This window comes from Gobio gobio (assembly GCF_949357685.1).
Source record: "Gobio gobio genome assembly, chromosome: 23".
Taxonomy (NCBI): Eukaryota; Metazoa; Chordata; class Actinopteri; order Cypriniformes; family Gobionidae; genus Gobio; species Gobio gobio.
In genome coordinates this window covers 23,111,761-23,127,662 of record NC_137119.1, presented here as the reverse complement: position 1 = coordinate 23,127,662, position 15,902 = coordinate 23,111,761, and the positions used below count along the sequence as shown (strand labels likewise).

The following is a 15,902-nucleotide window of genomic DNA, read 5'->3' as shown; positions in this document are numbered from 1 at the left end:
ATTATCTTAACTGCAAATATTGTTCTTGAGAATAAGGTTAATAGCAAAGCCTTGTTGTGGTTGAAATGAAGCACCATTTTCAGGAAAATACAGCACACAAATGGTTTGATCCAAAAGGTTTTTATTTGTCATCACTGAAAGATGTTGACAATTTCTTTGTCAAGCCAAGGAATAATGTTTTCATTGCAATTCTCATATAAATGACACCAATTCCTTTCACAGAGGATGGTGAACATCTTAAAATACAGGGCCAGTGCGTTCCACTCAAAAAGAGCCTTCCCTTCACTTTGCGCTGACCTGTGCACAAGAGTGTGTGAAAATGGTTTAATAATTATGTCCGGCAGAGAGACAGTGCGAGCCATTGACAGAATAGGGTCAACTCCTCAATCGTCATCAACTGTGGGTGTGATGGTTACCCCTCTCCTGATCTGCCCCCATCCGATCAAACTAGAGGAAGAGAAAGAGGTCAATGACTGTTCAAACTGCATTCATGAAATGTGGAAAATATATAAACTACCAAGTCTTTGGAAGTCACAACCAACATGAAATTTACTTCAAAACAAGTTTCAGGTCTCATTGTGCATGATTCATCGATGCACATTATTTTACAAAACAACAGGTCTGGAATTCAATTTTGCTCACCGCCAATGTTTCTCCACTCTGCGACTCAAGGCGATCTTCTCCCCCACCTCGGTGCACACAGGGTTAGTGAGCACAATCTTGGCCAAATCAGCTTTCACTGCACTGACACGACCTCCTGTCGACAGTGAGCCGATGTTTACCATCAGCACCTCATTCTTCGACAGTTTCTGAACCTGTAAGCCAAATCAGTAAGAAAAAAAATCAGAAACCGTAATAGCATTCAAAAAAGGAGAAGGGTACAACACAAATTAAGAAATTTTTTAATGGAATATGTGAGATTTCGGTCCCTCTGTTGACAGCTATGCAACTACCACTTTGACGCTTCAATAAGTTCATAAAGAGATTGTAAAACTAATCCATATGAATCGAGCGGTTTAGTCCAAATTGTCTGAAGAGACTCGATCGCTTTATATGATGAACAGATTGAATTTAGGCTTTTATTCGCATATACAAACTTTCATCAAACCCACACATCAGTTAGGGTAAACAGAAGCTCAAGCATGTTCCCTTGACGTGTGAGAACCAAGGAGGTTTGTTCATGCACATCAAGCAGGTTCTGTTGAGCTTCTGTTTATGTTCCCTGATCAATGTTTATGTGTGAATAAAAGCCTAAAATTAAATTGTTAATTTGTTACGCTCGATTCATATGGATTAGTTTTATGATTTCTTTATGAACTTTTTGAAGCATCAAAGTGGTAGTTGCATAGACTGTCAATGGAGGGGCAGAATTGTCTCTGATTTCATTAAAATATTTTAATTTGTGTTTTCGAAGATTAATGAAAGTCTTACGGGTTTGGAACAACACAAACAATTAATGATAGAATTTTCATTTTTGGGTGTACTAACCCTTTAAAGAAATCAATACTTTTATTCAGCTAAGATACATTAATTAAAAAAGACAGGATACGATTTAGATCAAAAGTGACAGTAAAGATTTTCCATTCATTATCCAAAAAAAAAAACCTATAACACTGTGTCCTAACCAGACACAATTTGATAAGATTCCAGCTACAAGCAACCCACCAGGTGTGACAAAATCAAATCACAGCCAATCAGAGGAGCAGGCTCTCTGCAAGCGCATTACACTTGCAACAAAATGGATAAGTACATAATCAAATTAATAAATGTTAAACCATTTTAAACATGAAAAAATACATACTGAGTGACTAAAACAATTAGTCAGAATAGACTTGTTTGTTCACTTCAAAAAGATACTTTACATTTTTTTATAATATTTGACAATATTACTGTTTTTAATGTACGTTTGATAAAAAATACAAAAATATTTTGCTTTGCTCATCTTTACTATAAATGCTTTACCTTGGCTGCTTTCTTGTCACCCTCAGTGCGCACACCAAGCAGCCTTCTTAAAAGGAAGTAGGAGATCTCAAGCTCTGTGAAGATCTCAGGAAGAGCCCCCACAGCACCGAGGACCTGACCCACCATACGGTCCGCTCTGCACAGTGTAGGGTCGATCTTGGTGCCAACACCTGCCACAGAGAATGTGCATAGCAAATATTAAATAAATCATCCACTTTAATTCTACAAAAGAAACAACAACCACCAACAATTAACAAATATTACATTATTTCAGTAATGCAGAAGTCTGCATACCAATAAGGCCACCAGGAGCAGCATACTGGAGGTCATTGTGTTCGGCAAACAGCGAGACAATTTTGGAGAAGATAGGTTTGCACATTAGTTTCCCTTCATGGTCCTTAGAAACAATACCTGGTCTGACCTCAATCTCCTGTCCAACCTTGAACCAAAATAAACACAGAGGAGAACAGCATGAAATGAGGAACAGGAATAGCAACAGTAAAACAGACAGTGAAAGAACTTCACAGGGAACTTGCCGTTTAAAAAAACCCAATTCTAATCTAAAGCTTTTTAAGACCTTTTTTGTAAGACATGCACAAATAAAAGTAATACCATACAAGCGGGGTAGGACAATGTCTATGGTAACACACTAAGCCGAAAAATGACTGTAAAAAAAACATGATTTAAAGTGCTCCTATTATGCTATTCTCCTACAATAGGTTTACATGCATCCAAGGTAGAACAACAAAAAAAATTCTAATAATATACATTGCACATCACCTAATTTCTTAAAGAGTCTGAAAACTTTGTTTGAAGATTTAGGGTCTCTAAACCCCTCTCCATGAGCCTACTCTGCTCTGTTTGGTCAGATGGCCCAGTCTGTTGTGATTGGTCTACCAATTACAGCTTGTGTCAGAAACTAAACGACTATTACCATATCTGAATTTCAGCTGCAGAGGCTTCCTCAGCACTTGTATACGCAGTAATATAAAAAGGAACGATTGCATGATTTTTTTTCTGTATCAGTTCCAGCACGAATCCTCATTCTTTTGAAGTGCATGCAAAGTGGATTCGCAGCGCAGAAAATAGCATCTTCTCGATATGTCGACAACATGAAGCAAACTTTTCCAGTTTCAGCTACAACTGCAGTGTTTCAGGGCAGGTCAAAACGGATGTTGTTTACGGGCAGCCAATGAAGACCATAGACTGGCATTATGCAAATTTGTTACAATGTTCCGTAGGTATGTAACGGGAAGTAGAACTGGAATTGCGGACCACTCGTTTCGGTAGTTCAGAATCAATGCTTTCTTTTAGGTCTCAACTTTGTTGTACAATACACACTTTTTAAAACTTTGCAGACATTCACAAACAGCTAAAATTACACAATGCATGAAAGTTTATAATTAGAAAAAGCATAATAGGGGCTCTTTAAACAACTTTACAGTTCAACTACAGGTTGACAAAAACAAAAAGACTTATTATAAAATGATAAACCTCATTTCAACCTTTAAACTATATCAGTATTAGCATCGATATCGCAATGTGTGCATCTGCGATAGTCCCATCGCAGGATGTGCGATGTCAAGTATAGGGATCGTAGTTGATCCGGACAGCTGCACCCTGGTTCAGAGCGCATGTGATTTGCAGATTAATTACAAAGTTTAACTATCATAAAGTTTTTAAGTCGAGTCAGGCATCAAGCACAAGAGGACTTGCGCGGTTTTATGTGAAAAAAAAGTGTGGGCATTTACTTTTTTTTAAATAGCTTAAACGGACATGTGCACGCAAAACAAAGTCAAAATGTCTGTCTCTGCGAGTATCCTCGTAAACAGACGGTTATGTGATGTAAACAATTGAGAAAGGAAATGGATGCGTGTCATTTTTATTGGGTACATGCATTTGCCTCAAAGGGCACCTATTATACCACCCTATATTGGTAAAAATCCACCCACTCTTTTTTTTTTATCCCCATAAATCATAAGCATTGTCTCAGAACAAGCCGTTTGCAGAATCCTGGTAAAGTGACGTCACATTTCACAGGCCCCGCCCACGAGTGTTGATGGACACAGGATATCTGTGCTTGCTGCATGTGCACAGACATAATCAACTGTTTTCATGTGAACTTTGTGTGTTTCTGACATAACCTTGAGTGCATTTGGCAGTTTAAATCGCAATAACACATGAAAGAGAACAAGTTTAGACTAGTTTAATAGCCTACGGACGCACCGACATCCAGCGCTCTGTGCGCATGCATCGAGTGTGCTCAAGTTAAGAGTGATAAGGCTTTAAAACACATGCAGATGATAAAATTTCATGTTGAAGAACTGCAATGTCCCGTGAGCATGTCTGCGATAGAGATAAACATAATACATCTGTTTGTTTTCATGATCCAGTTTTCATTCCAGTGTTCACGAGCTGTGAAGGCTCCGCCCTCTGGGAAGGGGAGCAGCAGCTCATTTGCATTTAAAGGAGACACAGAAAACAGCTAATTTTTCCTCAAACCCAAAAATTGGCATTTTCAAAATTGTATATTAAATGATCTGTTAGGAATTTTGATCTGAAACTTCACAGACACACTCTGGGGACACCTGAGACTTATATTACATCTTAATGTAAGGGGCATAATAGGTGCCCTTTAAAGGGACCGCAGTCTAATATACCCACAGCTGTAAGCACTGCTTTTTCAATATTATCTATGCTTGTTATTTGTTTATTTTTTCTATGCAGATTCACTCCCCAACAAAATCACCCCAATTATTCTAGAACGACTAATTATTTTCAAATTGAGCCATTCAAATCATCAGGTGAATTTTTTTTATAAATCATAATATATAAATATATAAAAACCACAGAAAAATGAAATATTGCAATGCAAGTTCTCCAACATTGTTTATGTACATTGATTACACGCACATCGAGAATTTCACGTGTCTTGCTGGAAGAGTGTGGTAACATCTCACAGCAAGATCTGGCAAATCTGGTGCAGTCCATGAAGACAAGAAGCACTGTAGTAGCTGGTGGACACCACATACTGACTGTTACTGGGGATGGAACGATTACCGGTTTCACGATAAAATGTACTGACGGTTAGTAATATCGTTTAAAATTGAATTATCATTAAAACCGCGTGTGATTATCACGATTGTGAAAACTTGCGGTAAATCCTGTCCAGTTAGCGTCAGTCTGGTGCAGGCGCAGCACTTTTTTTTTTTTAACGAGAAGAAATGGCAGATGGCAGTGACAGAGCCGGAAGATTTTTCATCCTTCTAAACGGACCAAATCTGTGGTGGTCATATTTGGATTTTACAAAAGTCCTGAGGGAAACTTTATCAAAGATGTTCACCCTGTCTGCAGAACATGCCAGAAGAAAGTCGCTGCTATAGGGGGAAACACTTCAAAACTACGATCACAAGGCAAGTGGACTTTGACCTCAATACCAAAACTACGTCTGGGAAATAAAAACGTGAAGCTTGAGCAAAAGACGAACGAACAAGTTCAGACAGACTAGGGTGACATTTAAGAAATAATAATCAGGGCTCGCCATTTGCGGGTGTATTTCGGCTGTGGTGTGTAACACAGTCACTCACACTGTTCACACTGTTGTTCAGAGCGCGCTCTCACTCCTTGAAATCTGCACTCAAAGCAGAGATGAACATGCAATGTATGCAGGAGATTCATTCATCATACAGTGGTTGACTGTTCTTGTTCTATTTCAGCTGCGAAAATAGTTTCAAACAAACACAGCAGAACCACAGTGCATCTGATATGACTGGCGTAAAGTTGGCTTGACGTTCGAGATTCGCGAATTTAGGGACCGTCTCTAAAGTTACATACAACATTGGTATACACGTTTCTAACTTCAATAGCATTTGAAGAGAATGACTTAGTCATAAAACTGACTGTAAAGTGCACACCTTTTACATTTTGAATATTTAATAAAATAAACTGTCAAATCATATGAAAATATAAATTATAATCTTATTTTATTATATATAATATAAGACTTTTCTTAGACCATTTAAAGGTGTTTTAACCTCTTAACAAGCGCCCCATTTTTGTGGAATTTTTTGAAAACGATATACCCAAATGAAAATGTCTGCAGCTCTTAAACCCTATGGTCTATATTCATAAACCTGGTCTTATTTTAAACTAGACACTTGAAATATTGCTACCCAAGAGTCATAATAACTCAAAGTAATATGGGAACAGAGTAATATACATGTAAATATACATGTAAGTGACTCACGTTTTTTGTTTTCACTTAGGGAAAAAAATATTATAATTTAATGTTAAGAGCCTGAAAATAACTTAAATATAAAACTGAATGTCTAATCATGTCATGATTCAAATATGAGGATGATTCTCTCAGTAATGTAGCTTCTGTGAGCTTTTATGTCAAGAAAAGTCTAGGCGTCATTTCAAAAAGGCCATTTATTTCAGAACATTTGCTATTGTAAAGAGTAGTTTTTCATTCAAATAAATCTGCAATAAACTGCAATATACTACTAATTATAATGGATAAACAGTTACTGAAAAACTAAAGCAACTATTTACAGAGATTACAAAGTGTAAAAAACTCATTTAGCTGATGGGAAGCGTCAGTGAGAGACAGCGCGCTCCACTGCAGTTGCGCCATTGAGAACGCGCAGCCAGCGCACAAACAGTATTCACCAAAGCCTACTTACGCAAACTGCGCAAGATAATGCCTTTTGATTGGTTACTAAGTCCATCAATCAAACCTTTGTTGAAAAGGCATTGGCTGGGCACCGAGTGCCTTTATCCAACGAAAACCATGGGCGCAATGATTGACAGCTCACCAAGCCTGTAAGGCACTTCCTCTATATGATGCATCCCAGAAGAGTCTCTGATTGAAGGAGAGAGACGAGGGTTGAAGCATTGCACGTGGGAGAAACTATTCTAGCAGGGGGAGTTTGCCAGACACGGATAAGAATCGATATTTCATTGAAAATGGACATGATTGATCACGCTAACTCAAAACTCTCTTGCAAACAACGGAGGATTTTTAGTTTTTTCCCTATTTTTTCGTTGTTTTGGATTAAAAAGTGGGATGCATTTTGAAGAGTGGACTCTTACACAGAGATGTATGCGGGTGTTTATTGGATTCGTCCGATCTGATCTGAACGACAGGAGATGAAAGATGAGTAACGCTGATATTATGCTAATGTTTACATGGACGGTCCTTTAGCGTTTCATTTAACCCTTTCCTCTCTGGTGTATTTATTGCAAAAACAAGTTCAGAACATGAATCTTGAGTGTTTTAGCTTTCAAATGATGCATAGTTTGTGATAGTTGATTGAATATTTTGTATAAAACAAAAGTAAATAAAAGTACACACCCCCCCCACTTCCGTCAACCCCCCCGTCCACGAACCGGTGCGGGTTAAGAAGTTAAGACTCTTTTTTCTTACAGCCTCAAATGTGATAAAACGGAATTTAGCACTTTTTAAGGACCCACAGGGACCTGGTTTCAGGAATTGTGTAACGGGGGAAAAAAGCTTAAATTAGATCAAAAATTACCTTCAGGACTCCTTTGAGGATACTTCCTCCAGCTACACCACCTTTCAGATCATCTACTTCACAGCCAGGCTTATTGACATCAAATGACCTGATTACTGTGGGAAAAACACAATCACTCATCTTTGACATTGAGCACAAGGAGTCCTCTTTAGTTGCATTCAAATGAAAACAGTCACTTACCAATAAGGCGAGGCTCAGAGGTGAAGTCACGGACAGGCACGGGGATCTTATTTACAATGTACTCGCAGACAACCTCTATGTTGTACTTGAGCTGGGCTGAGATTGGGATGATTGGAGCTCCCTCTGCTACTGTTCCTGTAGGAAAATAAGTGAATGAAAAGTAAAACCATCCTATTATAAAGCCATAGTTTACACATCAGTCTGCACAACTCATCCAAGGTATTTAGAGGAAACAACCTACAAAGATAAGAGAGCAATAGGAAGACTCCATGTTAAATGAACTGTTCACCCAATATTACCATTCTATCATCATCATCTACTCACCCTCATGTCATAGATTTGAATGAGTCTGAAATGCAATTTGGAGCATTTTTTGGAGCCTGAGAGACTCAGCCCCTAATCACTTTCATTATATGGAGGAGAAAAAAAATTATTAACGTAAAATTAAAATGTAAAAGAATTAGGGCTGTCAACGTTAATATGTTAACGCATACAATTCATTCAAAATCTTTAACACATTAAAATAATTTAACGCAAATAAAATTACAGCATAAATGTAATTTACGTCATGCAGTTAGATGAACTTAGAAGTCCAGACTGATTACATCAGCAGAGAGAATAGAGACTTGCGTTGCATTTTCAGTTAATTATTCACTCCAGTATGTTTCGCTTTAAAACACGAGCTGTCATATTCTGTGATTGTTCCTGAAGAGCATGAGTCCTCACACATCACGCTGTGTGAAATACAGACTGAACGTCAAAAAACATCCCACTGCTGTAAGGCCAGATGATAAGCAAACTACGTTTCTCGGCAGGATAAAATCAAACCAGCTTCAAGCTAGTAAAGTTTTGATGGATGCGAATTGTAATCAAGGCAAAGATGATTGCGGTGAAGTATACACACTTCAGATGCGCGCTGTTCGGCCATGATGGTTCTGAATTGCTTGATATGATTAGAATCACTTTGAAAAGGAAGATACACTTAAGTGCAACATGTGCAGCACTGTCATATATACTACATAAAATCATAATTAGAACACGTCTGTAAAAAAAAAAAAAAAAGGTGAATTCTTTGTGCACCTGTGTTTCAGCACATTGTGGAAAGAGCAGTTTGCTTGTGCATTCGCAGCTTTTTGTGACATTGTAAGTTGTAATATGTTTATCTTGTGTGTGCGTGTATAGATCTGATTAATCTCATATAGGATGCGTTTGGTTGAACCAATTAATGCAGTTACGCATTTCATTGTACCGTTGATCATCTTTAGCTTCAGCGCGTGCAGCTCAAACAGCAATGCACATTAATAACTATGATTGGGACTGTCATATACATAACGTTATAATGAAAACACTCTGGGTATGTGTGTTCGTGTTAGTTCACAGTGCATTAACTAAATGTTAACAGATACAACTTTGCAAATGTCTTACAAAATGTTGAGATTAAAATTAACTGAGATGAATAAATCCTGTAGAAGTATTGTTCATTCATTGTTGGTTTATATTAACTAATGCTAACAAAATGAAACCTTATTGTAAAGTGTTACCAGTTTTTTTTTTATAAAGAAAGTTGACAAAAGGAGTGTAAAATTAAAAGTTAAGGAATCTTACACTGGTTCACAATAGGCTACTGTACTGTATATGTTGAAGTGTTTCGAACATGGTTTGTAATGCTCAACCTTTTGTTTTTGTAATCAGGATTTTAAAGTTGATCAAAATTTGGATTTAGATTTATAAGCCAAAATATCGGTTATAGGCGTTCAAATATAAATAATTATCCGTTTCGGGCAAAATTTCAATACCGGTGCATCCCTAAAAATGATAAATGGTGTATGCTTAATTTTCAAGATAGGTAATTGATTACAATTAATCCACTGACAGCCCTAAAAAAACCCATTGTGTTCCACAGACAAAATAAGGTCATACAAGTTTCAAATATGAGGGCGAGTAAATGACAAATTTTCATTTTTGGATGAACTATCCCTTTCCAGTTTTAACTTTGTGAAAAAGTAATCATTGTATTTGTCAGGTTTGAGGTATCAAATCTTTGAAAATATGTTTGGAATTAAAATATTCAAATAAACAAGATACCCACAAGCAGAACTATATTACTGCTCTTTTTTCTTAGTTATGTCTGGGAAATAATTACTTTGTACAGACAGCGTTCTGTTTATAGAAGTCTACATACACTACCTTTCATAATTTTGGGGTCAGGAAGATTTTTTTCAATAAAATTGATACGTTTATTCAGCAAGGAAGCATTAAATTATTCAAAAGTATTACAGTAAAGACATTTCTAATGTTACAGAAGATATTCATTTCAAATGAAAGCTGTTCTTTTGAACTTTCTAATTATCATAGAATCCTGAAAACTCAGGAATGTTTCTTAAACACCAAATCAGCATTTTAGAATGATTTCTAAAGGAAGAATGATGGTATTGTGCACAAAGACAATGATGGTTTCCTGTTTGGCTACCAGCAGAATATATAATTTCAGAAGAGCATCAAGCCAAAACTCACCCTGCACAAAAGCCAGGATCTGTTCATACTGCTCTTTGGCCTGACTCTCTTTCACCAAGTCGATTTTATTCTGCAGAATCAGTATGTGCTTGAGCTTCATGATCTCAATGGCTGCCAAATGCTCTGACGTCTGTGGCTGAGGGCATGATTCATTGCCAGCTGAAAGAGTAAATACGGTCTTTAGCCACTCATACAACACATTAAAGGTTTTTAGTCATTACTTGCCAGACAAAAAAGTTGAGAGGTAAATACTCACCAATTAAGAGTAGCGCAGCATCCATTACAGCGGCACCGTTTAACATGGTGGCCATCAAGATGTCGTGACCCGGGCAATCCACAAATGAGACATGTCTAAAAAAAAAAATTATTATATAAACTGAATATAAAGACTGAATTCAGAAGGGCTTGTAAATAAAACATTGATTAGACTGAAAACTAACCAAACTTTTAATACAGAAAGAGATTACATGTTTTGCCTTTTGGAAATGCACATTTTACAGTAGTTTGAATTGGGATGCAGATGTAAATTCTTACATTAACAGCTGTAAAAAAATCCTCAACCTATTTTTTTAGGTTAAAATTGTAATATTTTGAACGAGTTAGACCTCAAATTCTATTAAAATTAACCATTGGTCTTTCAAAGTATCATGCATTTGTAGATCATGATTATCACAGGAACAAACACGCATGGAACCTCACTATCACTACCATGGTACAAAGTAACTTTTTTTTTTTTTGGTATTTGTTTGGTTAGTCTCTTATGCTCACCAAGGCTGTACTTATTTAATTGAAAATACAGTTAAAACAGTAATTTGCTAAATATTACGACAAATTAAAATAGCTGTTTTCTATTGGAATACATTTTAAGAAATTAATTCCTGTGAGGTCAAATCTGAATTTTCAGCATCATTAGTCTTCAGTGTCAAATGACCCCTCAGAAATCATTCTAATATGCCGATTTGCTGCTCAGAACATTGCCCAAAATACAACTGTTATATGTATATATTAAACAACATACCGAACTAATTTGAAGTTGCCTTTGGTGCCAGGAATGTCTGTGAGGAACTCATCAGGTGTGCTGCTGCCACATGACCTGTAACACTCTGGCCGTGGACAACTTGGATCATCCAATTTATACACCTAGATTAGGAAATCAATGCAAAAGATGTCAACTTTAAGGGAACAAACATGACAAAAAATATAAAACTCTCAGAAAAAAAAACACTTCACTTTTGTTCCAAAAAAATTTGACTTGTAACAGCCTCTCGTGGAGGGGAAAATTCCCCCGCCTAAAACGTAAGCTGTAATTTGTTGTTGCAAGCTTAAATTGAATCAAATAATAGCTATTTCTAGCTTTTGACTCAGAGTGTAGCTTGCAATAATTAGAGATTATATCAAACATCATTATTACCTTTGCATTAGCATAACCCAACTTGATTGTAATGTTTCTCTCCAGCTCATTTTTGAATCTGACAGTGTGAACTCCAGAGATCGCTTTCACCACTGTTGATTTTCCATGGGCTACATGACCAATAGTTCCTAAAGACAAACAGATAGGTATAATTAAAGCTGGCATGGAACTAAAGTTGCAATCGTCTTTTCCTCCCTATTGCGAAAAACACCTTTCAGGCATAATATTATGACCGAATATTGTGTTGGTCCCCCTTATGCTGCCAAAACAGCCCTGACCCGTCGAGGCATGGACTCCACTAGACCCCTGAAGGTGTGCTGTGGTATCTGGCACCAAGATGTTAGCAGCAGATCCTTTAAGACCTGTAAGTTGTGAGGTGGGGCCTCCATGGATCGGACTTGTTAGTTCAGCACATCCCACAGATGCTCGATTGGATTGAGATCTGGGGAATTTGGAGGACAAGTCAACACCTCAAACTCATTGTTGTGCATTTTTGCTGTGTGGCAGGGCGCATTATCCTGCTGAAAGAGGCCACAGCCACCAGGGAATGCCGTTTCCATGAAAGGGTGTACATGTTCTGCAACAATGCTTGGTAGGTGGTATGCGTCAAAGTAACATCCACATGGATGGCAGGACCCAAGGTTTCCCAGCAGAACATCCGCCGGCTTGCCTTCTTCCCATAGTGCATCCTGGTGCCATGGGTTCATCCTGGTGCTATGTGATGTAAAAGAAAACGTGATTCATCAGACCAGGCCACCTTCTTCCATTGCTCCGTGGTCCAGTTCTGATGCTCACATGCCCACTTTTGGCGCTTTTTGGCGGTAGAACCAGCATTAACTTCTTGAGCAATTTGAGCTACAGTAGCTCATCTGTTTGGACCACACAGGCCAGCCTTCGCTCCCCACGTGCATCAATGAGCCTTGGCCGCCCATGACCCTGTCACCACTGTTCCTTCCTTGGAGCACTTGGGCGTCTAGCCATCACAATTTGGCCCTTGTCAAACTTGCTCAAATCCTTAAACTTGCCCATTTTTCCTGCTTCAAACACATCAACTTTGAGGACAAAGTGTTCACTTGCTGCCTAATATATCCCGCCCACTAACAGGTGCTGTGATGAAGAGATAAGTGTTACTCACTTCACCTGTCAAAATGTTATGTCTGATCGAGAAGTGAAAACGGCTTCCCGAACAAGAAAGAAAATGTAGAGTGGGACTTTATTTTGTCCATTGGGAACTGATTGGATTGTTGCTGTGATGTCATGTGAGTGACAGGTTGTACCGCCCATATGGTAGTAAACACGTCATCAGAGAAGAGATGTGGATGCAAGAGGAGAGGAAGTTATTTTGATTAAAGGTTACAAGAGCACAAGAATAAAAAAATAAAAAATGCACAGATAAATAATTTATAATAAATAATGCAATTCTATAAAAAAATAGTAGTAAACATTTTGATTTCATGGTGACAACTTCATCCTTGATTTAGAAAACAGTTCAAACAAATCTCACCTATGTTTATTGTGGCTTGTCTGCTGATGATCTCTTGGGACAGAGGAGTCAGTTTGCTCACATCCTATAAAGCAAAACAGATCGGTTAACACTAATCATCAATAAAACTGAGTATGGCATGCTGTTTTTGTGTGTAACCTTGTACACGAAAAAAACAAAATATCAGTAATGACAAGTGCATCAAAACATTCAAATCAATATGTTTATGGGTGACAACCGCCAGAAATAAATACTTCACATTTCTGCTAAACTTGTAACAGCCTCTCTTAGAGAAAAAAATAAGTTTTCCCCCTAAAAAGAGAAGCTGCAATTTGCTGTTGCAAGCTTAAATTGAATCAAATAATTGCTATTGCTAGCTTTTGATTCAGAGTGTAGCTTGCAATAATTATTTTAGAGCTTTATTGTATTATTTGCAAATAATTAATAAATAAGTCACAGTATAAAAAATAATCACTAGGTTATTTTCAAGGAATACATGTTAATAAGGCTTGTCATAAGGGAAGGTCTACTGTCGAGTACATGAGGCATCGGTGAATAACCTAACAGATGCAAGTAAGATTAGCACATGACCAAAGTAGAATATGAAGGGAACTATATTAAATAGAATGATATTTGGGTAATGACAACCGGCTGTGGTTTCACGACATTTTTATATAATTTCTACACGGGGTCCTTCTCCATCCCAGAATGAATCATGTGGTGAGTTTTCACCGGCACAGCTAACAAGCACGCCTGCCTTCGTCAGAGAGCACACGAGCATTTAACTCGAACTGGCGATAACGCCAGTACATCTAGAACATTTAATATTACATAAATTATCAAAATATGAAGACTTACTAGTGTACTGAGGTCTTGTTTAGACAGATGAGGCTGACCCAACGTTGTTCCAGACTCGTCGCCCGCCATCTTGAAAGAAAAGGAATGAGAGTATGACCGAGTTAACGCCTGACCGTTTTTACAAATACATGTGTGCCATCAAATCATAACCTGTTTAATTATATTGTAGTATTGGGTGTAGACTTATAGAAAATGTCTACTTTTCCCTATTACACGACAGAACACCAAAAAAAAAAAACAAGGAAAATAATTATAAACGCATCTATCTAGCGTAGGCATGGGATGATGCAATCAGTTTCTAGAAAGGGCCAGTAAATCCAAAGGAGAAAACAGACCGGAAATGGCATCCTTTATTGTACTTATAACGAACAAACCTACAATAGCAACATATCCAACAACATAATTTATCTAATCTGTAATTAACTCGTACAAACTTGAACACACGTTGGATTCAATGGGATGAAACCTGGGTCCGTCTTCGGTTTATGACGTCAGGCGATTTGTAGTTTTTATATTACCATTCATATACAGTAGTGGCCAAAAGTGATGTCCGGACTATGAAATATAGGCTATTAAATTATAATATAGGCTAATAAAAAACAGGAGGTTCCCACGCTCAAACTTCCTTACCTCTTAATTCACAAGGAAAGTAAAACGTCAATCATAATATAGGCTATGTCATGATTTATGTGCTCATGGCAATTGTCATATCTGTGACAGTGAACGAATACATTTTGTACATGTTGGTAAAAAAATATTGACACACAATCTCCAATATTTCCGTTCGACCGACAAATGATCGGGAAATGACGTCAGTGCAGACAATAATATGGCGTCTACGATCGCAGTGGAGGCTGTAGACAAGCAACATTTAACAATTCAGTCTAAATAACACTGGCTTATTGTCACCTAAAGACGCAAATGGGCAGCATATTTCCGTCGATAATGAGATTTCATATTTAATTTCTCTGGTCTTTGTCTAACACCAGCACTCCATGTCCGAAGGACCTCGGGCTCCCTGGTCGAAGCGGGGTTGCGTGGAGTCGCATCGCCGAGGTAAAACCCTGCTGGGATTGTTTCATTTCACACACACAACGTTGTCCTGCTTAATAACGTGCTCGTTTTAACTTACTGTAGCCGAAAACATTATAATTGTTTAATATGTCGTGGGCTGACATTCGTCGGGACGTGTCAACGGTAATTACTGGCTGTGCCTCTGATATTGACCCAGTGAGCTCCCTAGGTAGACAGCATGTTTGGGCATCATATGCGCGTCAAGACTCGGTGACTGTCTCTGGATAGACAGCTCATTAGGTTTCAAGACACCGTCAGTGTTTATATCCGGTCGCTTTCATGTACTTTTTATTTTTAGAATCAAAACAACTGTAAAATCAAACACGTCATTCAGAATTTATAATATGAGCATCTCTATGAATTCGCCAAGCGTTGTTTTTGTGTCTTGTTTACTGGGTATTTGAAAACGAGGTCATTGAAATTCAAAGGATATAAAACTACTTTGAGTCTAATGAAAGGTTAAACACTGGTAAATCAGTCCCATTTGTCATTAAGATACAGTGAGTGTAAACATTCATTATTTACTGGAAGGACACGTTTTCTCTAAACACCGCAGTTTACCACAGCATTAGTCAAAATAAGTTAAATTAATAAAAAAAGAAATGTAATTAAAATCCATAGGCATCCTGGTGGTTACTGGAAAGGGGATTGATTGTTGTATGACACACACACACACACACACACACACACACACACACACACACACACACACACACACACACACACACACACACACCGATGTCTCATTTGTGGTCACCCAGGCTGTATTTGATCAAACATACAGTAAATACTGTAATATTGTGAAATATTATTAAAAAAAAATAATACAAAAAATATAAATATAAATATATATATATCTTAAAATGTAATAATGGCAAAGCTG

The 15,902-nt window shown here is 37.6% G+C and overlaps 2 protein-coding genes across 2 annotated transcripts in view; one reads left to right on the top strand and one right to left on the bottom strand.

Moving 5' to 3' along the window:
* Positions 1 to 102: 102 nt before the first annotated feature.
* Positions 103 to 15,177, bottom strand: eif2s3 (eukaryotic translation initiation factor 2, subunit 3 gamma). The gene is made up of 13 exons (XM_079806670.1): positions 15,078 to 15,177; positions 13,946 to 14,014; positions 13,109 to 13,172; positions 11,605 to 11,732; positions 11,212 to 11,333; positions 10,450 to 10,544; positions 10,194 to 10,352; positions 7,680 to 7,814; positions 7,500 to 7,594; positions 2,257 to 2,401; positions 1,963 to 2,132; positions 643 to 815; positions 103 to 447 (listed from the first exon to the last, which is right to left on the bottom strand). Exons 1-13 carry the CDS (start codon positions 15,090 to 15,092, stop codon positions 384 to 386), a joined length of 1,434 nt encoding a protein of 477 aa, XP_079662796.1. The 5' UTR covers positions 15,093 to 15,177; the 3' UTR covers positions 103 to 383.
* klhl15 (kelch-like family member 15) overlaps positions 14,760 to 15,902 on the top strand; it is a 14,229-nt gene continuing 13,086 nt past the window's right edge. Inside the window, exon 1 of the mRNA XM_079806666.1 lies at positions 14,760 to 15,001. Coding sequence (XP_079662792.1) covers positions 14,941 to 15,001 — 61 coding nt within the window. The 5' untranslated portion in view covers positions 14,760 to 14,940. The remainder of the gene's footprint in view (positions 15,002 to 15,902) is intronic.